Source organism: Salarias fasciatus, chromosome 5 (genome assembly GCF_902148845.1).
Source record: "Salarias fasciatus chromosome 5, fSalaFa1.1, whole genome shotgun sequence".
NCBI classification, from domain to species: domain Eukaryota; kingdom Metazoa; phylum Chordata; class Actinopteri; order Blenniiformes; family Blenniidae; genus Salarias; species Salarias fasciatus.
The window spans coordinates 17496707-17522798 of record NC_043749.1 but is presented as its reverse complement, the minus strand read 5'-3'; the positions used below and the strand labels follow the sequence as shown (position 1 = coordinate 17522798).

The 26092-nt window shown below is 40.8% G+C and overlaps 1 protein-coding gene across 2 annotated transcripts in view; it reads left to right on the top strand.

The window, feature by feature from the left end:
• Positions 1-13739: 13739 nt before the first annotated feature.
• Positions 13740-26092, top strand: part of LOC115388790 (potassium voltage-gated channel subfamily D member 3-like) — a 111653-nt gene continuing 99300 nt past the window's right edge. The window contains exons 1-2 of one of the 2 annotated variants that reach the window (XM_030092064.1): positions 13740-13932; positions 14827-15986. In XM_030092064.1, coding sequence (XP_029947924.1) covers positions 14884-15986 — 1103 coding nt within the window. In that variant the 5' untranslated portion in view covers positions 13740-13932; positions 14827-14883. The remainder of the gene's footprint in view (positions 13933-14826; positions 15987-26092) is intronic. The other variant, XM_030092063.1, reaches the window with a different exon arrangement.

The following is a 26092-nucleotide window of genomic DNA, read 5'->3' as shown; positions in this document are numbered from 1 at the left end:
TGACTGAGTCCTTCCCTTTGATTTCCTCGTTTGTATTTTGAAGCCTCGGTCAGTTCAACGTGAGGCCTGACCCTGAAAGCCCACTCGCACATGTTTCTGCAGGTTTTTGCATGCAGTACTGTATATAGCCAACGTAATGTCTTATTAGTCCTTTAAACGTCGGCTTTCTCATCTACATTTAGATAGAGACACACTGACACTTGCATATATTTCTATGTCAACCGCAGCTGCACAGATTTGATTGAAGGCTGCTTTTAATCCTTTTAGATCTCCATCACTTTCAACTACCTCCTCACCATTTTTCAGATGATAAATAAAGATACAGTTGCATATTTGAGCTGTAGATACTTTTTGTATTTGCTGTTCCTAGTTCAATACCGGTTGGGAATATTCTGTGTTCAGTTTGCATGTTCTTCTTGTGCCTATGTGGGGTTTTTTTCTGGGTACTTTGGTTGTCTGTCTCTCTGTTTACCCTGTAAAGGTGTGCTTTCTGCATTTTAGTGAAATTCAGCAACTGTAACACCAGTCTGGGTGAAGAAACTTCTGAAGATGAGTTGAAATGGTGCTCATCCATATTTTGTGTTTCAGTATTTTTCTTTGTTGTTTTCTCGTCTGTTAATAAAAACAATTCATGAAGCCCTTTCCAAGCATTTTGGACCAAATGCATCTGTTTTAACTGAAGGTTCAACGGGTATTTTAATATGATAACCTAAGAGAAAATAATAAGTCTACCTGCAAATATTCACAACTAGTGTCAAAATAAATATTATGTTCATTTCCTGAAGTTTAAAAGCTGTGTTGAAGACAGCCTAATTAGTAGAATTCTTCTCACATATTTCTGCTTTAGCATGGTCGGCTCCCACCTTGTCATTACTTTGCAAAAGTTCCACAACTTAAAAGTCAGAGATTTCAAATGATGTAAAAGTGAGAAAATGAAATCAACAGTTCCTCGCGTCATTGAAAGTGGAAGAGGAAAACATCAGTAGCGACATGGCTCTGGGGATTACAAAGTTGGTCTCTCAACCGGGCGGCTCCACACTTTGATCCAGACTTAAATATCTCAACAGCTCTTGGACGGATTAACACGAACTGTGGCACTGATGTACACGGTGCCCAGAAGAGGAATGCTAATCACCGCAGCAGTTCTCCAACACATACATTATGAGGAGACTTTCATGATTTAAAGACGACCCATGCCGATGTGAGGTCCACCCCCGCAGGTCCAGCTGTGTCCACAGATTCCGTATACACACTTCTATTTTTGATGATCCGTTGTGCCTGTTCGTGGACATTTTGTCTCACGCCAAAACCACATCCATTTCCTTCATAGCCCAATAGGAGCTGTCAATTAATCAATTGCCCCTGTCAGCACTTGTTGCACAGCTTGCCTCCATCCTGATCTGATCTTGAGGCTGTTTAATGCTTTGATGTCTCTGAATGACTGTTGACATAATGATGCAAACAATTAGTAACTAGGTCAAGGCAGCGGAGACCCGGTTGGACTGTTACGACCTCCCGCTGTCGCTTTACCATCCGCCGGCGCAGCTTGTGGGTTTTCTATTCATTAGGAAGGCCAAACATGCATCTATTAAAAAAAAAAAAAAAAAAAAAAAAAATTGTACGAGTGGAAAAAATGAAGAAAGCAAACTCCCACCAAAAAAAAAGGAAAAAAATCAGACTCTTACATGAGATCCAGTTGAAGCTGCCGAGCAGGTCAAAGGTTGTGGCCTTTGAACCCATGGTGGGTGAGGATTTTGTCAGCCAGGACTTCTATAATAGAAATTATTCATTATCATATGTAATTTATTACTTTGTCATAAATCAGAGAAGGAGTCCTTGGACTGTGCTCATTAAATTTTTAATTAAAACATTGAACAACGATAACATTGCAAATTCCTGAAGGAAATTAAAACTAATGGAGGAAAAAATATACATGTATATGCATACCCACGTATATCTTGGTGGTCATTGTTTTCTGTTTTGCATTACAGGGAATTACCACACTGGACAAAGTGATGCTTTTTCATTAAGTCGACAAGCCTGTGTGCTTGCAGTATATTTATTTTTTAACTCAGGATAAAAAGATCGTATGAAACCTATTGTCAGTTTTAAAAGACACTTTGTCGTTTAGTAGGCAGTAAGTTTTACAAATTTTCTCTAAAATTACTTCAAAGTGAGCCATAGCAACTAACATCAACCTTAATGTAAGCTAGTCTAATGTGTTCCTTCATTTAAAAAGAAAAACATCATCAGAATCACAAATATCACATAAGTAACAAACATTTGCATTTACATCCACTTTAGTTTTAAATTACTTATATTTACATCTCAAATGCACCTGCATCCATTTGTTGTTGACTAACAGGTTTTAAAACTTTGCATTAATACTTTCTATCTATTCAGTGGACTTTATAGCAGGATAAAATGTATGCATGCTAATCAGTATTCGTCTGATACGAACGCGTGCAATTTAGGCTGCTATGAATTACACATAGGACTTTATACGCTGTTTATTTGCTTTGCAGCTTAAGAGGTTCCCGCAGTCAAAATCATTTCATTTCAAGTGGGTGAGCTTTCATGAGCAGCTGCAGCACAGCAGCCAGCCCGGTGATGTTGGTCAACCTTGCAGCCGATCCATCTTTTTGTCTTTGATTTTGAATACCTTCAGGTTGGATGAATGGGATTTACAAAATATGTGCTGGCGCTGTATTATGGCTTGTGTACAATGCAGGCTTGGCACAGTTGTTTTATAAATGAGTCATCAAATGACTGTTTAAACTCAATCGGCGCTTTCTGGCTTTCATGTGAACTCATTTATCCGCACCCACCTCCGTCTATTCAGCCTCATAGCCTGTCAGCCTGCCGCTCTGACTCAAACTCTCTCCTTACGATATCACTCTGCATGTTCAGGCTCACAGTTCACACTTGGCTCAGGCGTCGTTCTATAATCTCTTTCCTGTTTTATTTCCCCACTTTGCTCTAATGCCTCTCTGGCTGTCCGTGGCTTTGTAATTGTTTAAAAGACACCTGTGGGCCAAATCCACACTCTGACTCCTTCCTTTTCCCATCAAGTTGTTACGCCGCAGCTTCTTTACATGATTTTTAACCTCTATAAGGTATTCATTGAAAAACTTGGTAATTTCAACACTGAAGAGCTGCATAAGTAGTTCTTGAGACTTTTCCACTTTTGAAACTTAAATCATTTTCTTTAGATGCTTTTTTTCCATGATCCTTGTTTTATAATCCTTTCTATGCATTCAGTTGTGTATTCATTTATTTTGGTCCAGTTCATGTCTGGTGTCTTTGTGTTTGGGCATTTCCTCTTTTCTGATCTCTTGTGATTTGTCTTGTGCTTTCAGCTTCTTCTTAGTCCATTCACTTTATCCTGCATGCTCTGGAGCTCTGTAGTTTTTTTTTTTTCCCTGGTTACTTTTTTTTCTTCAATAAACATTGCTTTAGTTTATCCTGCCAGTGAATTTGAGTTCTCGCTCAATAGTTCAGACAATTTATTAATACAAGTATCAATTTGAAAGCCTAAAATCGACCAAAGCTGCACACATTTCACAAAGGAGTGAAAATCTGACTTCTGAGATGCTTTGGATGTATATCTTAGAGCCGACATGCGTGGACTTAATTTGGAAGGAAGTTATCAAATAGGAGCATTGAAAACTGTTAAATAGGTAGAGTTGGTTATCCTTCACATCAGTGGTTGATGGTTCGATCCCCACCTCCACAAACAGCTTGAAAGAAAACAGCTGCTGGCTGAGTGTCTGTATAAATGTGTGAGCCGATGGATGAATGTGATGGATATAAAGTGGACTGGGACTGACCAAGCATTAAAGCGTTGTATTTAGATCCATTTATCATCCACCCTTTATATCCCAAACCACAGTGTTGCAGGGTTTTTTTTTTTCAGCAAATGGCAGGGTGATGGATAATAGATGTACACAGACTCCTACCGAATAAAAAAAATACATCAAATCATCTATATTTACAACATTTCCACTTATGATGAATATTCAATAGACTGGGGCTTCGGCTAAAAGATTGCATGAAAGCATTCGTGATTATCACGGGTCATATGAGGCATGTTTTATATATGAGTTGTGTGGCGCAAGACAGCGCACAGTAAATTATGAAAATATAGGATCCTTTTGGTTTTAATTTTCAAACCAAAGACTTTAAACAATGAATGACTGTGATCAGGGTGCTGTTTATTTAGCTGGCGCGAAATGTTTCTCTGATGTTAAAAGCAGCTGCTTTTCTCCATTTAGATGGTTCGACATTTCCCATTTTCGAGGAGAGAAAGTTTTCATTACACAATAAACTCAGCAAGTCTCTGGAGATAGAGAATGAATACTCATTTTGCCATGAACACCCAGCTGTTGGCTGCCCACGCTGCTGATGGCATTTTCTTTATGCTTGATCACATAAAAAAGGTCATCGTTCTAAAATCTAAAACAGGGCTTAGATGTTATCTATCAAACTCAATCTTGTAGCAGGGCCCAAGGTCCAGGTGGCGGTGGTGGAGGGGAAGGTGACTGGAACTTTTCTGTAAATCTGAACTCTGACCAATCAAGCCGTCAGAAGAATGAGGTTGGGGATGCTTTTGAGTCTCAGGAGGATTTATGAAAGACGGCAAAACATTTAAATGATTCCACTGTGAGAACAAGGATCTGTGTTTTCAGATTTTGAATGACTGCCAGTTTGTTCAGATCTGGCTGTCTCAGCAGATCCAGCCCAGCAGAAGAGTCCTTGATGGAAAAATATGGCTCAAAAGTAAAGAACCCTGAAAGTTTATTACTGGCACTCTGAATTATGTTTTTGTAACTGCTGATCTTCAAAGAGCTGCACACGCACAACCAAAAAGAGATTGCTCAAAATTTGTGTCAAAAGAAAAAAATGACTGGTCAGAAAGTCCAAATGTAAGGCACGTCACATAAAATGTGTCATAATAAAAGTCAGCAAGCAGAAGTTCAGGAGGGCCAGCTGAGGAAATGACTTTTCATACTGAATGCAACGACGCACAATGCTTCATATTTCTTAAGGAAAATGTGGGGTAAGCATGGTCCATCTCTCTCTATATTCTACAGACTATTATTATAGTGCACTGCTGTTGTTCCTTTGAGCATCTCTTCAGCTTTTCTGCTGGTTGTAGGTGACCATTGCTCATTGCAGCAGTCCCAGGTGTAGTGAGATGAATCATGAAGTTTCTGACGCTGTTCGATGATTATCTCAGGCTCTCTACAGCCGCACCACACGACCTTGAGAACGGCAGTACACTTCACCCTCGCTTTGTACAAAGCAAGAACAGATATTTTCCCCATCATCTAGATTCTATGTCTTTTTTTTCTCTTTTATTCTTTTTCTGTTTTTCTTTGTTGCCTTGGATGGCCAAAATTTCACAGTGTACAGTCATCTTAAAGGTGCTCAGAGGAAAACAGGAATCACTGGGGAATTAACAAGATACTGAATAATGTAGTAGCTTGGAAAAGTGGGCAAAAGATAGGAATCAGTCCCTGGGAAGTTACAATCACAATAACTGAATAATAGTAACTTAAACTTAAAACTAAATTAAAGGAAAAAAAAACTTGACTAGAAACTAATATATATCATAGGATTTATAAAAAATTTAATTTCTCAATTTTTCTTTTATGTTCACCAACTTCAAAATTAGTACATGTAATCCTATTCATGCACTTGCTGTTTTTATCTCTCACAATTCAGTTGAGGTCAACACAGCACAGTCAAAAAGCAAAACTCCTTTAATACTCCACACAGTTTTTCTTTGTGTGAACAAAAGTCTAGCTTTTTTATCCCATATAATTCATACAACCAGGGCTTCTCTGTGGTGATGATTCGACGTGTCGCTATAAACTTCACTTGTTTAGCTGAAGTGTAATGCTGAGTGAGGAAAATGTCGCAGTCAGTCGCTCGTGAAAGGAGGCGTTAATAACCATTCAGTACAGTTTTATTCTCACTGAGGAGGTGAAGTCAAGGTAAGAGCTGAACAAAAGTTCTGAGTTAAGTGAGAATTGTGTGTGAACATTGTTGTTCATGACAAGTTCTGCACACAAGACAACATGCTTTTCAGACTTTCCAAATATTGTATTTTTCCCAGTGGGCTTCGGTGCAACTGAAGTGTGGCGATACAAATGTTTGTTCATGCAGCCATGAAAAATATGTGGACCGGAGAAATAAGACTGAATGGCACTTTCAACATAATGGTGATCAAACATCTGAATGTAAAATCCTTTTGTAAAATTGAATTTGGCTGCTTCAATCAAACTGAGGGGAGGGTTCAGATAAAAGACAGCGTGCAGGTTTTATCAGGTTGAGTACTCTTGTGATGTTGAGCAGTCGGCTTGACAGCTATATATGATATTAAACTTCAGCCTGGAGCAGGAGAACCAGAAAAAAAAAAAGCTTCAACTTCATTTGCTCAGATCAATAGAAATTCAGTGAACAATTCCATTTAGGATTTACATGACATGCATGATAAAATAATAGCTTTGTAAATGCACAGCTCAATGACAAACACTGGTATATCATATCATATCATCAATAAATCTTTGAGCATAAGCCTGACCTGAAGTGTGCATAATCTGTATTTTCCTAAATATGTATGCAAAATACACCCTGTCGACACTTCATTAGGTACATCTGAACTGACATAAAAGGATGAATCCATCCCACCGCACAATGAAAGACTGCATTATGTATAAAGTTCACGCCGTCAGCAGTTAATTTCAAAGTGCTTCACCTGAAGAAACAGTTGGAAAGAGCAAAAGCAATGAGAAAGGTGAACAAAAACAAGGAAAGATAAGAACATGAACAGATTACAGTGAATCAAAAAAAAGCAACTAAAAGAGGAAACATAAAAAATACAAGGGTACAAGATGCAGTGCAACATAAAATAAATACTTGTTTTGCTGAAGGTCTTTGGAGTTGTTGTAAAAGAACTCAGATTTGGGGATGCCCTGCAGTTCTCAAGGACATCAACAGTTCAGCCTGTTTTTGGCGGAGTCGTGCTCTGTGGTCTTTCTGGGAACAGCTTGTCCCCCTTATTACCATCTGAGTATCACTGATGTGCCCCAAGTTCATGCCTCCATGTCAACAGTCTTATTCTACCTGGTTTCTTGAACATGACAATGCGTTCATGTTTTCAGTGGCAACCACAGTCAGCGAGATTTAACGTGTACACACTCGCACGCATGCACTTTCGCACCATTTCTTTTCTTCCTCTTCGTGTTGTTTATGACGGTGCTGCGGTGACGTACAGATTCCCCCTGGCGATCATATGATTTACTCTCAACAATAAAATTCCCTTAAAATATCCTCACGACAATTCATGACAAATCAGCACCAACAAGCAACTTGTTTATTGACTTGTTGGTAAGGAACAGTAAAAAAATAGACAATCCTGATGGATTAGCAGGGAAACAAGACAATATGCTGCAGTAAACAATGCTGCTTTAACTCAACACTACTTTCCAATATTGTTGACATCATTATTTTCATTGAGTCATTTGCACATCAGTTTCTCTCCCTGCGATGTATTCTCTTCTGACTTTCCCTTTTTTGTCCTTCATTCTCCTCAGATATTCCTCTTTTTTGAATATTTGAAAGCCTTTACTGTCACTATCGCACGCAAAGAACCGTGAAAAATTGCAAGTAAATGTTCTTCTCTAAAGTTCAACTGCCACCCCAGAGGTTTGAACGTGTCAGAGAACGGAGCGAGAGTGGGAAAAATGATCCACAGCATAGACAGCAGCATATTGGCATTTGGCAGATTGAGGTGATAAGTGGAAAATAAAAGAATTATTCTTCTGCAGAAAATGACGACAATGTCAGAAACTCTAACTTCATTGTTTCATCTTTAGTTTTTTTTTTTTTTAGCCTGTATGCACTAATATTTCTTTCTCTATCTCTATGAAGCAAAGATGGTGGTGATGTAACTGTGAATGTTGGTATTGTCTGAATCTTTTCTCCAGCTTCTGCTTTAATGATAGTGCTGAAGAAAGTCCGTGTGGTTGTGCTGCAGAGAAAAGTGTAAAAAAAAAAAAAGCAAAACATACCTAAAAATATTAAAATGTGACACTCTGGAGAAGAGCGCAGATAAAACAAATAAGTCTCTTTGCATGATCAACCATGCAACTTAAAAAAAATGTTCAAAGACTCAATTCATGAATATTTTACTTGATCTGAATATTCCAATGTACTGGACTCCATCAATAGCCTATCTGTCTTGAGACTGACGTCACGCCACCTTCTTGCCTCTCCTTCTTTTTTTTTTTCTTTCTTCCTTTCTTTCCCTCCCCTCTGCCTCTCCTTTCCAACGGCCACACACAAGGCCGCCCATTCAAAGGCTCTCCGTGCAGCCGCAGCAGCCCCCTGAGGTGTCTCTGCACGGACCGCGCTGCCCGGGATTGAAGCTCGAGATGGAAGGAGCCAGTGGGGCTCGTTGCTTCTTCTGCACTGGCGACGAGGCTCTACAGGGCTTTCTTTGACGCTCGCTCGAAAGATGCCTTTAACGTTTATACATGTATTGTATCAGAGAAAGAAGTTGAAAGCATGAACAGACACAAACGCTACTAAGAGCTGTGCTGCTGCATACAGTCTGGTTGGATTTGTTTTTGTTGTCACCACAGCTGTGTGCAGAACTCCATTAGGAGAGAGAGCGTGCTGTTATGTTAACTACTACTCAATACACATACTGCAAATTCAGGACGCACTGAGATTAAAACCAGAGGATGGATGACCCTCAACACTGGGCGGGGATTTAATTTTAAATGAGTTGAATAATGTGCAACAATCACGTTTGGAATTTTGTAGTATTTGCATTTAATCTTTTTATTTTTTCAATGCTTATGATTTGATTTAACTCAAAAAAGATGTGTTTTCAAAGTAAGACTCAAAAGGTTGGGGCTTATAGTGTTATAATGGCCTATAGTGATATATTACATTTAGAAAAAACAATGTGTATTTGTTTAATTGTGTTGATTTATTTGGAGCTGTGGCTCACTTAGTCGAGTGCATCATTCTTTAGTAGCAAGGTTGCAAGTTCAGTCCCACATTTCCATGTTTTCGTATGTCAAAGTGTCCTTGATCAAGACAATGAAGCTCAAATTGCTCCCAGCGTAGACTGCATGACATTCGTCTGTGTGCGTGTGTGTGTGTGTGTGTGTGTGTGTGTGTGTATGTGTGTGTGCGTGTGCATGTGTGCAACTAGCCATGCTGAAAACGTCAACAAGGTTTCCTGCCTAAACATAATTTACACACACAACCTACAGTCAGTACAAATGCAACAATTGTTGATCTACTGCTGCGCTGACAATCACTCGACCACTCGAGCGCCTCCACCACGACAAGGATGCAGACCAAAAAGAGAAAAGACTGAAGTAAAGTTTTCAAAATCACACAATCACATTTTGAGTTCTTTCGTTTTTGCGTCTGTAAAAATGCGGAAAAAAAAAAAAGCAGAGCACATTGTGTCCCGGCTCACAGTGATACGTTGTTAGAGACAGATTTGTAATGACGGCAGCTCCAGATGATTTGAGCAGAACCCTGCTCAAAGAGCGGATGCCTGAACATGAGAGGATTAGCTTTTGCCATATTAAAGTTTCATGAGTTACCAAATCATTAATATCAAGTTCATGGCTGAAAATGTTCTCACCTTGATTTCTGTGTATGCATCAAGATGCCTGCTTGGATTTGTTAACAGCATTTCCTTGTTTTATTCAACTATTTTCCCTGAAGTTCTTTGCTTATTGGATTTGTAAGATTTAAAAGTTGTCCTTTCTTTCACACTTAAACTGGCACATCTTGTGGTATGTGTTTATCATTTAGAATAAATGAATTAGGTTTTTTTTTCTAACATATAAAAACAACACAGAGAAACCGTGACAACGAAACTTAACATGCTCAAAAAAAGTTGATCAAATCCTCCTCCTCCAGTCAGCCTGTTTGAGCTGTGACTGTTTTTGTTTTTCCTTCGCTTCCTTTTTCAATCACATCCTCAACCAAATAAGCAGAAAATATTACAATAAACAAGTAAATAAACAGGTAATTGAACACAATAGTGCACGCCGCTTCGTTCTCCTTTCCCGTACTCTGTGAACGCCATTTGTTTGTGCCGCTGTCTCATACTTGGACGCCGCCTCAGCTCCATTGTCAGTCTGTTCCACAGTTTCACTCCACAAATGGAAGAACTGAATGTTTCTCAGGTTGTGTGGTTTCATTTTGTTTCCCTTTACTTTACACCTTCCATCTCTTTGAAAGAGCTTCACTGGGATTAAGTTATCTGATGCTGTGGACGTGATTTGTGCCGTCCGAAAATGGACCATAATCAGTGAATATGAGTGTTTGTAATCGGTGTCGTGAGTTATTCTTCTTGACTGTTTTTGCAGCATAAACAATGGTTTTATTGTCCATTTGCAGGCATGTGATCTCTATTACTACATGGGAATTCCTTTTAAAATGTTGGAAACTTCACACCTCATTTATACATAAGAGGAAGTGTTTTGGACCCAACACTGACCCCTGGGGGACACCGCAAGCAATGTCCAAGTTTTGTTTTACATGCTTTGCAAGCTGTCTGTTCCATAAAATCAGTGGTTCTCTTTTTTTTTTTTTTTCTTTTTTTTTTTTTACCCTGGAGCCTCCTTACTTGTGTATTAGAAATTCCAATACTTGTGCATAAAAATGGCAATCTTTTTCACTCGATGTCAATTCCAATTGTGAAGTTTATGATCTATTCACAACTGACTTAGCTTTATTAATGCCAATAATGTTCTGCTTTCATTTGAATCCAGAGTAATTTGTCTGTTGATGAATATTTGATTCAAAGATTTTTTGGGGGGATTTTTCCTCCTTTATGATGAACACAGAATGAATAGCATCAGGATGAAATATCAAGACGATAGGATGAAGTTGAATAAATATCTATATAAAAACGGGGCAAAGATATGACTGATATCAGCAAAGAGGAAGGAAATCAACAGGAAAAACACAACAAATGATATTTAGAGAGAAGAGTTTAGAGTCTTATTGCCACAGGAATGAAGGCTCTCCTGTGGTGCTTTGTGCTACTCTTTGGTGGTTTGAGTCTCTTACCGAAGCTTCTCCTGATTCTGACCAGGACATCAAGGAAGGGATGAGAATAATTGTCCAGAATGGACTTCAGTTTGGACCAGATCCTCTCTGAGACCACCTGTAAAGCCCGTCTCCGCCTGCACCACGTCACTGGCCTTTCTGATGAGTTCTGTTGATGTCCGCCACCCTCAGCCTGCTGTCCCAGCATGCATCCCATCCCATCTCGCTTTCAGTATTTGCCAATCACCTGGAGAGCTCTGGCCCGTGTGTCCAAATGAGGATAAGTGGGAAGTAGGACTACTGGTACAGGCCAACAACCTTCAAGCAGCAGTCCCTGCAGATCTGCAACCAACCACCGTTTGGTGCCAACCATTTTATTCCAATGCACACACGCCAGTTTAAATGAGACATTTAGCTAAATTAGTATTCAGAAATGTCCAAAATTTGTATTCTTGTGTGCCCATGTGCATTGTTCATCATGCGTCTTGGAGAGTCAGCTCTGAGTGTCAGCAGGCAGTTGCTGAGGATTCATAGGAACAGAAATATTTATCTGCTCTGTTTCCTTCTTCTGAGTAAAAAAGCTTCTAGGATGAATACAGTATCTTCAGATGGAATCCATGTGGAAATGTCCCAACAACACTAGTTTCATGCAGTGATTCGTCATTTTAATGAAGACTTTGTCCTAAAGGGGGCCACACTATAGTTTGAATATTGCTTGTATGTAACCAGTGCTCTCTAACCTGTTCATGTATGAGAAGACGATCCCTGCTTATTCTGAGAGCATGAAAAACTACAAACTAAATCGTCCACAGGGTGCAAGCAAGAACCAGACAACCACGACAGGACCAAATTAGAAACATAGTTTGATCTAAATCGTACATCATCAATAAATTTGAATAAAGATAGATTTATGTTGCCAAATTTAATCATTAACCAAGTTAAAATAGTAGGATTGTGTAAAAATATACATTTTTGGGTGTGAAATTAGACTAAGGTCTGTAGGAAACTAGAAATATGGAAGTGCAAAAGTACCATGATGCATTAAAGTGTTAGGAGGAGCAAAGTCCTTTCTTGACAAGTAAAACATTACTCACACTATTATCACAACCTGGCTCAACACTGTGTGACAAAAGAGGGAGACCACACAATCTGCAGCGATTAACATAAAGTTGAATTAAATAGACAAATCATGCCGGAGTGAAGATCAATAAATGTGTGTGCAGTGTCAAGTGTGAATGAGTAAGTGTAAATGTGCATGAGTCCCGTAACACAAAAAGAAATAACCAAAAGAAGCCAGTCTGCAGGTCAGGGAGGAAAGAGAGAATGCTGTGCAGCTGGGTTTTAAAGCCTTCATGTTCCCAGCATGCTCAGGTGTGCTGCATCATTGCAATTCTCAGGTAAGTCCGCCCACAGATACCTGCAACAGAAACACAAGAGATGAAGGCAGAATATCACCAGGCCCACCCGCAGGCTGCCACACTACTTAAGACACTTAATTTCTGTTTGGAAGTATGGCACTGGGGTGCATTACACAGACTATTGACAGACAGACAGATGATTGTAATTATTGAGGAATACTAAATTTCTGCAAAAACAGTAACCTTAAAATTCAATCAAATTCACACTGTAGGCTTGTTCTGCCTTGTTGTGTTGTAGGCTTATTGTCTTGCAACAGCTCAACTTTTGTCTTAAAATTGTTTATATTATGAAGTTCTTGACTAAACTTTATTTTGTCTAAAGAGTTTTTTTTCTTTCTCACAAATGGCAAACACCAAAGCTGATCCTACCAAGATCATTGAGGTAGAGGTCAGGATTGCAATTTCATCCTCTCCACTCCCTGATTTCGGAGGTAGTCTAGTCTCCGATAAAGCCCACTCTGTGGGGTGACCTGGATAGAGTTTGAGCTCAGGCTGTGGAGAAATTGGACTGCTACTGGTTGAAGAATCTCATCTTGATCTCTCTCTACATACAGACGTGTCAATCAGATTGCCTGCACCTTGAGCTCAAAACAAGAAGAATGGACAATATCAGAGAAAGTTCTTTGGAGAGGGATTGCTCACATTTGTACACAAAAAAATGGCTCAATTTAACACGTAAACAAAAAAGATTTCCCAAATGCATGAGGTGCACTGTTAGAACAAAGAAATCAGCAAAGGTTCCCGTACTTTTCAGCAGCTCTGAATCGTCCAGCAGCTTTAATTAAAGGCAACCAAATCTATTTGGGATTTAACAAGCCGCGTTATTGCTATATTTGAGCTTATTTTAATACTACTTAAGCCTATTAGCGTTCCTTTAAGTTATTTCCCATAAATTGCGGCGTTTTCAGCATAATCGACCTGGCATAGCCGCACGGTATTGGATGGAGCCGGAGTGGCAGGTGAGTCTCGTCTGTCACAAAACGCTGGTAAAGTGAGGCGGAGGGGAGGAGGACGGACGACAGGGAGCAGCGCGGAGAGAGAGGCGCGCGCTGTACTTTGAGCAGGAGAAAAAGGAGGCGCGAGCGGCTCCTCGCCACATTTCACTTTCCAAACACTGACGGGGTGGAAACAAACGAGCCAGGATGTAATGATCCGTCAGGGCGGGGAAGAAGCCCTCGATTCCCGCTGCAGGTTCCAGTGAGTGCCGCGGGTCCCGCTGAGCGGCCGTGCCTCGGCGGTTCGGGAGTGCTCGGCTCGGATCGGCTCGGCTCGGCTTGGCTCGCGCGGCGGAGAGGCGCTGCTCGCTGGATGGATCCGCGCTCCCTTCTCTCACTTGTAACTGAGGACCTCGTGCAAACTCTTTGGTCTTTCTTTGGTAGAGTTGGGATTTTGTTCCCTTCTCCACTCCGTCTGCTTTTCGGTGAGTGCGTTGATACATGTTATTATTTTTTTCCAACTCAGTTTCATTGTTTGGAAATGTTAAATTGGCTTCGAAATTGGCATGTGTCAAGTAACCAGATGTCTTGAGCGACTTTGATGGCAGAGGGATTTTCAGTGGGAAAAACAGGACCGCTGTTCTTCTGAATGCAGTAAGAATTGCCAAAGATTGTTTGCTTCAAATGACAACCTGATGAGATGCTCAATGCCAAATATGATAGGATTAGGATGAAAATTATATATGTCTGTGTGTCAGGATCATACAGTAATATTACAACATCAGATGAATCTCGAGCTTGTTTCCATTCAACAGGTTTGTCTCCCCCCTTGACAGTGATTCTCAATAACGCTCAACTATTGATCTGCCATCGGACAGTGTGGCCATAGAGGTTTCTTTATTAGGAGAATGGACGCTGATTCAGAGCTTTTCATGCACTGTAAAGCAAACTGTACTTGATGCAAACGTGCACTGAGTCACAAACGGGTAATTTGATTCACAAATGCAGCACAACAAATGAGTTTCAGCCGCACAAACTGTTTCAGACAATGGATTTTCGTTACAAGTGGATTTAAATTATGTAGAGTTTCTGTTCCTGTGTGTTGCCCATGTCTCACGGTTGGTTGACATTTGTGCTTTAGTCGTTGCCATTTATCCATTTGCTCCTTTAAATTGGATGGCATTTTGAGCAGACACCGTTGGATTTGGAAAAGAGCTGCACAGAGTGACAGAAGATTTAAAGTAGCTGAAACTATTTTGGAGCCTGAAATGTAACAAGCTTCAATAGCAACATTCTGCCAAACAGTGCTAGTTTGGTTGGTCATTGCATGTGCAACTGGTCGTTTTCACCTCATTCTTCTTATTGTTTATGTACTTCAGATGCCAGTTCAGTTTGAGGACAGTCGAATCTGAAGGACAGGAAGTCTCTGCTTCATCATGGCGGCAGGAGTAGCGGCGTGGCTCCCTTTTGCCAGGGCTGCAGCCATCGGCTGGATGCCCGTAGCCAACTGCCCCATGCCCGTTGCACCGCGCGACAACACCAAGAGACAAGATGAACTGATCATCCTCAATGTCAGCGGCCGTCGTTTTCAGACCTGGAGAACCACTTTGGACCGCTACCCCGACACCCTGCTGGGCAGCTCTGAGAAAGATTTCTTTTACAACGAGGAGACCAAGGAGTACTTTTTTGACCGAGATCCTGATGCCTTTAGAAGTATCCTCAACTTCTACCGAACTGGGAAGCTGCACTACCCTCGTCACGAGTGCATCTCGGCCTACGACGAGGAGTTGACTTTCTTCGGCATTATCCCTGAGATCATCGGCGATTGCTGCTACGAAGAGTACAAGGATAGGAAGAGGGAGAACTTAGAGCGGCTGCAGGATGACCAGGAAGAAAACAAAGACCTGAAGCTGCCCAACTTGAATTTCAGAGAAACCATGTGGCGGGCCTTCGAGAATCCCCACACCTCCACCATGGCTCTTGTCTTCTACTACGTCACCGGTTTCTTCATCGCCGTCTCGGTCATCACCAATGTGGTTGAGACGGTTCCCTGCGGTTCGACGGCCAACCAGAAAGACATGCCTTGTGGCGAACGCTACACGGTGGCGTTCTTCTGCATGGACACCGCCTGCGTCATGATATTCACGGTGGAGTACCTGATGCGCTTGTTTGCCGCGCCGAGCCGCTACCGCTTCATGCGCTCCGTGATGAGCATTATCGACGTGGTGGCCATCTTGCCGTACTACATCGGCCTGGTGATGACCAACAACGAGGACGTCAGCGGCGCCTTCGTGACGCTGCGCGTCTTCCGAGTGTTTCGCATCTTCAAGTTCTCCCGCCACTCGCAAGGCCTGCGGATCCTGGGTTACACGCTCAAGAGCTGCGCGTCGGAGCTGGGCTTCCTCCTCTTCTCGCTCACCATGGCCATCATCATCTTCGCCACGGTCATGTTCTACGCGGAGAAGGGCTCCAGCTCCAGCAAATTCACCAGCATCCCGGCTTCCTTCTGGTACACTATTGTCACCATGACCACTCTGGGGTGAGTAACGTCTAACTATAAGCGAATCTGCACTTAATATACTTTTTCTTTTTTGTTAAAAGACTAAAGCCTTTTTTTCTGCAATATTTTAATAAATACTCCAGATGCATTTGTGTATGAAAACTGCTTTGCATTTCAAATAAGCATTAAACTCCCCTTCCTCACCCGCCCCCCCCATACTTTTGTACACTACAGCTTAGTTGAGACTGCCAGGGTGAGTAATGGTGGGCAGTGTAGCATTTATCTATCAGCACAAACACTCGTGGCATTTTGTGTGCCTCGCTGAGAGCTCGCCAAATAACAAGATAGTGTGTGAATACATACAATACATCCGCGCGGTGAATGGATGTCCAGATGCTACACAGATTTATGTTTGGACTCAGCATTTGATTGATGTAAAGCTAAATTTAGTGTGTCCTTTTTTTATTTACTTCTGCTTTCTGTTTTTGGCTCAAACTCAAGTGATACCTTTTGTACTCCATTTCTCATGTTGCCTGACCTGAATCATAAACGTGGGCTCCATAAATATCAAGTTCATTCTGATATTAGGAACAAGCGGTTATTATGTGTCAGCCAATTCATATTCATCCATTTAAATAATACATTTTTCTAATATATTAATTTTGTTACATCAGTGAGGATAATGCATACATGTCCTTATTTCACTTAAATAAATATTTATCCAATCTGATGTGTGTTTAAGGCAGATTTCCTCACTGTGTGTATCATAAATATTGCCCCAGCATCCAGTGGATAAATGCTTTGCGAGGAAAAAATTTCTCTGCGTTATAAAGCGAGATCTCTTCTCTGTATGCCCGAAGGCAATGTGTCCCACGAGACATCCTGTGTCACCTTTATTATGATTCCCCTCTGTTCTTAATCTTTCCTTCAAGCTTGCTGAGGTTTCATTGCCATGAATGGCAAGGTGAACTTAAAAGTGTTCCTCAAGTTTAATGCTCTTTTATGAAGGCGAAGTCAGGAATAATTATGAGTTACTAAAAATCAGTTCCTCACTCTGGCTGTCACTGTAGATAATAAGGTGGATGTTAATGAAAAATGTGCCATTCAGGCGGTACAAAAATGCCAAGACAGAAAATTAATTTAGGTTATTTCAGTGACTCAGGAGAAAAATACATAAATTTCTATGTGAAAACAAATGGCGTGATTCACAGAGAGGAAAAGCATTCCCACTTTGCAAACAGTATTGAATATGTGTTTATGTTTGCCATAGTAACAGACTGAGACTAAACCAGCATTTAACTCCAGTAAAAATCTGCTAATTCTATTTGCCATTTATTGATGGTGTGACGTTCAAAACACTTAAAAATAAAGAAAAGCAGCCACTGTGCCATTTTCCTTTCAGAAAACTGAAGATGTTGCCACGATTTGCTATTTTTGACCTAAAACCAATAAACGAAAATATGAATCTTTAATATGAAAGCAGCAATAGAGGATTCAACCTGTTATTGTTTGCTTTTTTAACACTGAAAATGACTCACTGATAATGGAAACAGCTGAACAGCTCATCTGCTCATCACCTCAGTCCCATTCTGATTTAGATTAATACTTTAAAAAAAATGTTCTTTGCATTGTCTTCAGATCACTGCACTTTAACATTACTCACAGTTTGAAAACTGAAAAATTCAATTTCAGTGTATGCTCAACCGAAGTTGCAGGAAAACTGAAAAATTCAAATACTTAACTTTGGATTGCACGAGTCTTACAGTTGCTTCAGTTGAAGTGTAGAGGAAAGTTTCCAAAAGAGGAACGTGATCATCGTCCATGCTGCTGCTACTTGTGACGCAGTGTGGACAGTAACTGCTTCATCAGCTTCAGTTCAAATTAAACACATGTGGACCTCAAAAAGAGTTTTTTTTAAAAAGCAATAAAATATGTATTTCTCCATTAATCTAATTAAGATAGATGAAGAAAAATCTATCAGAAAAAAGTAACACACTATTTGTACGATTATCATTGAACCCACTTCCTCTTATGTATTGTTAGATTATTTGTGGGAGTGTGTAACACAGTGTGACTGAGCTGCAGAGATTCATCCTGTGAGGGTTAAAGTAAAACCCACCTTTTATTTTGTGATTTCATTTAACAAATCTTCCTAAATCCTTTGCATGCGAACCAATCCCGAGTGTAATTCAATTTCAACTTACACAGATGTGTTTATACAGTTACAGAAAATGAAACATGAATCAAAGTAAAACTTGGATTAACTGTTCCGATGATATTCAAAGCATTACAGTTGATTCAGTTTTAATAATCCTCACATTACAATTAAGTCCTCAGCATGTATCTTCTCACTTCTGAAAAAAAAAATCTGTCCTTTATCATTGACCATTGGCACTTAGATGTACAACTCTAAAACCTCCAGAGGGCTTGTACTTTTCTTATGTTCGTCATTGAAAATGATCTTCTCAGAGGCTATAAATACTGGACAGGACGATGTACAGGCAGCACCTTATTTGACCCTTACAGCGAAAGGCTTAATGATGTGACCTTGTGGCTTTTATGTTTCTCACAAAGTGTATCAAGCCTCCTTGTTGAAGAGTCACACGTTCCGCTGGCCGTCCCTAAACTTTCCGTCCTTGAGAGGTGACACTGCAGCACTTATTTCAGAACCATGACTTGTGGAAAACTGCTTCTTTATTCCTCAGGTTACGGTCAGTGTGTCAGAGGTCTGTCTTTGGAAAACGGACAAACAGAGACCCGATGAAAAGCCAAGCATGAATCTCAAGACCAGAATAGCTCTATTACTCTCGCTGCTGTGTAAAAGCTGAACAGACAGGCTGACCTCACCTGTGCAAGTGTGTGCGCGCGCGTGTGTGTGTGTCTGGCTTTGTGCAAAAGTGTGTATTATAAGTGTTATCTTTTGTGTCACACACACAAAAGGCCAGAAATGCCAGGGTGAAAGCATTATGTAAATTGTGAACCTGAACAATGTGTTTGAGTGTGCAGCCATTATGTTCGACACACAATAACCAGCAGCACTGAGAGTCTACCTCCGCTCCCCTGCAACAGCGATCCTCATCACTGGCCAAGGACGATAATTTGTAATCAGGAAAATGATCAATTGACACATAAACCAATCTCATGCAGTCTTTTTTTGCGATTGCTGCCACTCAGTGTTTCATGTTCAATTTCCAAATATCTTTAAACTGCATTTGAAATGTGAGGTCGGATACTTTTAATAATAATCTATTTCTAATCAAAAGTCCATTCATTTGTCCAGCTTTATGGGGTGAATTCAGTTTGTTCACATTTTATTTGGTCTTGCGAGAAATCAGTTCATTTTGCATGAGTCAGTGTGAAATTGGAAATTCGTACATAGCCAGAAGGGCTGATTGCCCACAGATCAGGAAAGTCACAAGGAAATGAAACCCAAAGTTTAATAGTGTGTTTTTGAAAACACTCCCTGTTAAAGTGATTGCTTGAAATAAGATGTATTTTTAAACTTTCTTATGTTAAGCTTTGTTTTTTACTGCACAGCATGACTTTAAATATTATGTGTGAAGCATTTTTGTGTTAACAGCACATTGCACTTTAACCTTCTGTGATGAAAACAACCAAAACAAGCATCCCTCATTTGCCTGTTGAGAACAAAACACAAATCTGCTCTTTCTTTTATCACTTTGAGAATAGAAGCCAGCAGGTGAATATATAACTGTGCATCTGCTGTCACAGTATATGGCCATTGATCCGCTCAAGCTTCTTTAATGTGCAGTAAAAGGGGTTAATGTTTGTGTAATTACAACGGCAGGTGAACTGCCAGCAGGCTTTTATAAAGCTGGGTACTTCTTCTTCCTTACCATCGCCTGTCGATCTGCTCACCTGCAGAACAGACATATGCTCAGGCGATGGGGGTCACCAGTAACCCACCTGTCAATGCACATAAAGAGCAGCGAGGGAGGGAAACTTATTTAAGTAATGCCGATGGTTTCTCTCTCGTTGCTTTCATGCTGTCATTTACCTCCTCTCTTGGTTTTTTTCTGTGCATTAGATCAACTTTATCTAAGCTTTTCTTAACTTCATTCACAATCATGTTTATTTCCAGATCACCTTCAGTGTTCGTCATGTCTCAGATGCTGCGGAGCTCAAAATGTAATTAGTTAATTGTTGTTCCATGTTTCTTCAAACTGATGCCATTCTGCTGGGGGTGGTTGGTTCTGGAGGGGCTCAGTCACAGGTTTCATTGTCTTCCTGCTCTAACAGATTTCATTAAAATGAGGGGATCCTTATCAGGCTTTCTGCAGAACTTCACTGTATTTTATTTATTTATTTTTTTACCTTTAGGTGTGTCAAAACTGTCCATTCAGAGGTCTGACCAAGCCTTTAGGCAGACTTTGGAAGGTGTAATTTTTTACTTTTTTTTATCGTCTTACTTTTCTTCAACCTAATGTTAAAACTTCACACCTTTTTCTTGAAAAGGTCAACTTGATCGGGTATTGTGAAATGAATTTGTCCCTCTTTGCACTGAATAATTGTCAGTATTCATCGGTTTTTATGAAATCATTTTATCGCTCAAGCCCACTTGAAATCAAGTTTTCCTGTGAACAAAAATAAGTTTGTGCTACACTGATTCCATGACCGGAAATACTGACCTCCGAAGTAAATTCTGACCCAAATGAACCAGAATAATAAGTGGAAGATCCATAAAACCATCAAACATTCTTCAAACTACGCTCACTGGGAATGGAGCTCTTCCAATCTGACACGGGGACACGCACACATTTACACAGATGGCTAATGTGCCATGAAGGGAGAACATGCAAGCTCCCCACCGATCGGCCCTGGAGCACAGTCAGACCCAGATCTTCAGGCTACGGTCTTCGTCACCGGACCACCTACTTACTTAGCTGCAATATGATTCTCATCACCTTGTTATATGCTGATTATTGCTATAACATGCAGTATATAATTTATTCTTTGCTCTACAGCAAATTATGTCCCCAAAGAGAAAGTTTGTCAACATTTGTCTCACCAAACGAAATAGTTTTCAGTCTGTTCATCACACTTCACTCATTTTTATTGCGGCGGAATGGGGGTTGTCAAGCCGACAGACCAACGCTGTCATAAAAATCTGCCATCTGTTTCGCAATTACCTGACAAATATATTTATTTATTTTTACAATAAAATATTGATACAAGGCACTTGTGCATTCACGCATAACTGCCATGCATATTAATGCCCTGCCGTGTGAGTCTGTTTGTACAAGTCTAATGTCTCATGAGTGTAGCTTTAACTGGCACACAACTAATCACAGCCTGGAGTTTTAATCCATCGCACTGTGTAGCTTTTATTGTCATTTTCAGGTAATCCTAACTCTAGTTATTGACTTATTGCAGTAAAGTATCCTTTACCTCATAGCTGGTGCAACTCTATTCAAACATTAACCGCACTATAAAACATAGTGTATTTGTTGCCGATAGACACATGAACAGTAGATTTTCTTGTTTTCTTTTTGCCCTCAGGCTCTGTCAGCATCTTGACCACATAATTGTGATATTTCCTTTTGCTGCCTGGAAAACACTAAAGTCTTTAAAACTCCACAGGCGCGCATTATGATGCAGCTTTTCAAGTACCGCAGCCTGGACACAGTGAAATACTTGAATATGTGTGATTCCTGTGGCGAGTCTGTAATGTTGGTGAAGTGTCCTTTAAATTGATTTTAAGATGAAATGCATAATGCATCTAGGTTCAAAGGCATAATATTTCTCAAAATATTCGGTCTCTCTTAAAGCTCCTGAGTGTCAAACATGAGGCCTGCAGTCAGATCTGGTTTCTCAAAGGTCCAGTCTGGCCTGTCGCACGACGCTGCAAAGAACTGAAGAGAAACACTGCACCTCAGATCAGGTGTTTCAATGCATTTGCCAAATGAAGCAAAACCTCAAGCCGTTTTTTTCGTATTTTTGGTTGGAATGGATTTCAAAGACAAAATAGGAGCTGCAAATGGAAGACATCTTATTTGACATTTCAGTGTAATGGGCATCTATAAAAACCACATTATGTTGAAATTGCACTCATTTTCTTATAGGAAAACTTGCACAGGTTTCTAAAATGTTATTTACTTAAATGTAATTAAATTTGAGTTTTTTTCCAAAGTTTTTCCCAGTAAACCAAAGACAAACATTTGGAGTTGTCGTACATTTTAAAGTTATCATCCTATCATGATCAGTGTACTTTACACGTCCAGGATACACACACACAAATGATGTTTTCTTCAGCAACACTGTGGAAAAAAAGCTCCACACTTTTAATGTTGACAGTCGACAATCGCGTCTGTCAACTCTTTATCAGACGAGCGTGAGGTATATCCCCCGGGGAGCAGATTCACACATTTAGATGCTGATTCATTTGCACACATGAATAGTTATTGCCTTTGATCTTGTCTGGGCTTTATGACCTGCCGCCGTGCGTCCTCTCTGTGTCTGCATGAGCCCAGACAGCACAGCGCAGCAGTTCTGGGTAATGGGCTGGAGCTGAGGGAGATGAGGGGGGAAAGTCACTGACTGGCTGTATAATCAGCCGCTTTCACTGTCCGCGGCCAGGGGTGTTAAATCAACCTCAGGTGGCTGATAAAAGGATCTGGATTGAATCTCGGCGAGGTCCGCTCCCGGCGGCCTCCCGCCGACCCGCCGACGCTGCCGGAGCCGGGTGGATACGTGGCCACGGGCATCTGCGGGACGGGATCCAAAAAAGATTGATGAGGAAGGAGAAAACCCTTTCTCTCGCTCTTTTTTCTCCCTCCGACTGTCTTGCGCTCCCCATTCCTCCCTTCATCCCCCGTGAGTCTCCCAGCGGAGCAGCTATTTTGAGAACACAGGCGCGACGTGTGAAGGGGAGTTAGCAGTTTCAACTATAATCTGATACACGATCCAGACACAATGGATGAGAGCAGCCTGACAGGTGCAGTGAAAGCGAAGGTTCACTGCCAACGCCACCGGTTCTCCCGAGTCTCCCACGCCTCTAAAAACATGATTAACCCAATAATGAGAGAAATATTAATGAGGTGTGCATTGAAATCTGACTCTGGTGTTATAATTAGAGTGATTCTCCCAGTTGTGGAGTCCTGGTCCTGGACGGAGGCTTGTTCTGTAGCTGAAAGTGAGAGGAAATGTTGTTATGCATGTAGGTCATGTTCCCATCTCTGCCTTAATCAGTGGCTATATATAATCTGCTTCTTTCTTCAGAGAGACTTTCAGCTCACTCCCATCTGTGTTCTCTGCTCGACGTCTCTATTAGAGAAGGTGGACCGGGCCTGGGGCCCGAAGCAAAGGATGGGAGAGTTCATTGAGTCAGGCCTCAGGTTCAATGAAACACTGAAACGAAGACGAGCCTTGCTGCGCTGACCACAGCCCTAGACCTCCGAGTCTCCTCCCTGCATGCTGAAGCACTGATTAGTTTTATGATCAATCTATGAGTTCATTTTTTTTCTTGAATCCATTAAGCCTAAATTACAGAGTGAAAGTCTGTGCAGCTGCGAAGGCCCTCCAGATGGAAATACTGTTGCCTGTCTGTGTCTGGAAAAGTTTGCCTGGATTGTATGACCCAGCATTATAATCAGTGGATTTACGCCACACTTGTTGTGGCATAAACGGAGACAGTGACGATTAAAATCCACCCTCAGTCGCCAATCAATGTCAGGTTTATGGCTTGTATCTTGTAAGAATAAAGCATCCTGATTTTACAGAGCCATGAATTGAGAAGTGGGAGTACAACATGGATCAACGTGATGAATCTGGTTTCTTTTAACTGCGACCTTTCGTCCCAACATGTCAGCTCTTCTTCACTGATTTATCAGTACATGGGGATTTTGGTATTGGATGACGTGGACCGTTGGAGCCAGTCTCAGCTAACTGTGGGCGTGGTCAGGATACACCCTGGACAGGGGTCAAACACAGAGACAGAGGTTAGGGTACGTGCTGGAACCGACCTGTACAAGCTTCTCGCTTGTTAGCTTTCACATTCATTGTAATCTACAGAGTTACAGTGTTGTTAATTTTTATCAAAATTTGGAGTGATGTGTGGCTGGATTTTGCTCTAACACACTCTGAGGTAGGCTTAGTTAGTTCAGGTTCCTGAAAAACAGTCAAGACGTGGATGGACCAAGGGACTCGTGGACAGCCACTGCTCGCTCTGTTTTGTGCTTGGATCAGTTGGAACTAGCCTGTTTTGTTTTTATCCCTGACTTGAAGGAAGAATCAAAGGTGCTGGAGAAGAGGCACAAGTTGGAGACAGTAGCCTATAATGATCTGATTAAAAAAAAAAAAAAAAAATCTGCAGTAATGATTAATTACCCACCATGAGCCTCTAAAGCGGCCTGAACATCCAAATGTTAGCAGGTGCGCTAGGGCAGCCCGGAAAGAATGCTCAAATGCCGAGACATCTACCAAATAAATGTTTCACAGAATTTCTTTGAACAGACCTTTTAGAGGGACTGAAAAAATGTTTTTTTTATGATGATACTTTATTTGTGTTCTTATTTTGGTGTCATCAGCACTTTAACCTTTGGAGAGAACATGCAAACTCCTCATGGAAAGGCCCAGGAGGTATTTGAACCCATGACCTTCTCACCATGAGAGTGCTAACCACTGCACCACTGTGCATCTATTTTAATTCGTGTAAAAGTCGACTTCGATTTGTGCTACAGCAATAGTCTTTTCCTGAAATTCTTGAATTAGTTAACGCCATCCCACCAGCCACGCCGCCTCTCTTTATCAGTCATGTACCACTTTTCACGCATGACTTTGTCACATTTTACAGCCCGGCACCAGACCGAGGATATAACTGCTGTCAGAATTACTACAACCACGATACAATTCATAAAACATCTCGGTCAATTGTTTTCCAAATGTCTCCGGTGTTTTCCTGTTGATATTAAGACGACGTGGAAGATGCCGGGGTATCGATCACAGTGATGTAGAAGTTATAACAGTCTGCTCACACTGAGCATATTCCTGCTTGAGTCTCAGTCCGGGGGCTTTTATGTGTGGAGTTGCACGTTTTCCCTGTGCATGTGTGGGATTATCTCCAGGTATTTCCATTTCCCTGTCCAAAAAGCATGCATTTGAGGTTTGTTTGTGATTCTGTTCCCTCGTCACAATCATTAGGATAAACATCCCATAATTTCTGCTCAGGAAAGAAAATTACATGATAATCACAGCTCTTTTATTCAAGTAACTGCCTCAGTTTTTCCTGTTTGGACTTGTAATTAGTTTTGAAGAAACTAATTATTTGGTTTTATCATTTATGGGTCAGATCAGATGAGTTGGTAATACTTAGTTGATATTTTTCTGGAACATTTGCTGAGACCGTAACGTAAAGCTTAGATTTCGGACCGTGATTTTGCCCTTAGAGGAATGACTCCATCCAATGTCCTGTTCCATCCCAGCAGATGCTGCTCTAATAGGCGGTCAGTTTAAAATGACTTTCACCAGTGAAACCATCAAAACTTCACGTTTGACAAATTAGATCACAGTGTAGTGACGGGAATACTGAGTGAAATAATGCCTGTCAAAAGTTTTAGCAATAGACAGATTGTGTTTAGTGCTTCATGACATGTTTTGTGAACCCAGAGAGTATGTGTGTGTGTGTGAGAGAGAGAGAGAGAGAGAGAGAGAGCCTTTTTATCTGTTTTAGCAGATCAGCACAGCTGCTTTTAGTGTCATCCTAATGAAATTTGCATCATTCAGCAGCTGACAAGCAAGGCCATTCTTTATCTCCAAGTTTGTGCTCCCCATGAATATTTCACAACATGTAAATGAGGTTAATTGTCTCACTTGACCAGTGATCCCTGTGCTGTCCGCGCTGCTGTGGAACTGTAGTAAGCAAGTCTGGAGCAGTGAGTTTGGTGACTGGAAAAGAGGCAAAAGAAAATGGTTTTCTTCCCTTGAATCCCAGTTCTGTGTAACGAGGTTCATTAAAAATGAGTTGAACCCAGACTTTCCCCTTTAGGCTCAAATAGGGGTCTCTTCAAACATTTTTAAGACATATATTTGATGTTTGCAATTTCTTGTTATACCAAAATATTTTTTCTTGTGTATTTGCGTCGGTCCGGGGTGCTGTCTGTAGTTTGAGTGTAAGTAAATCTGTATGT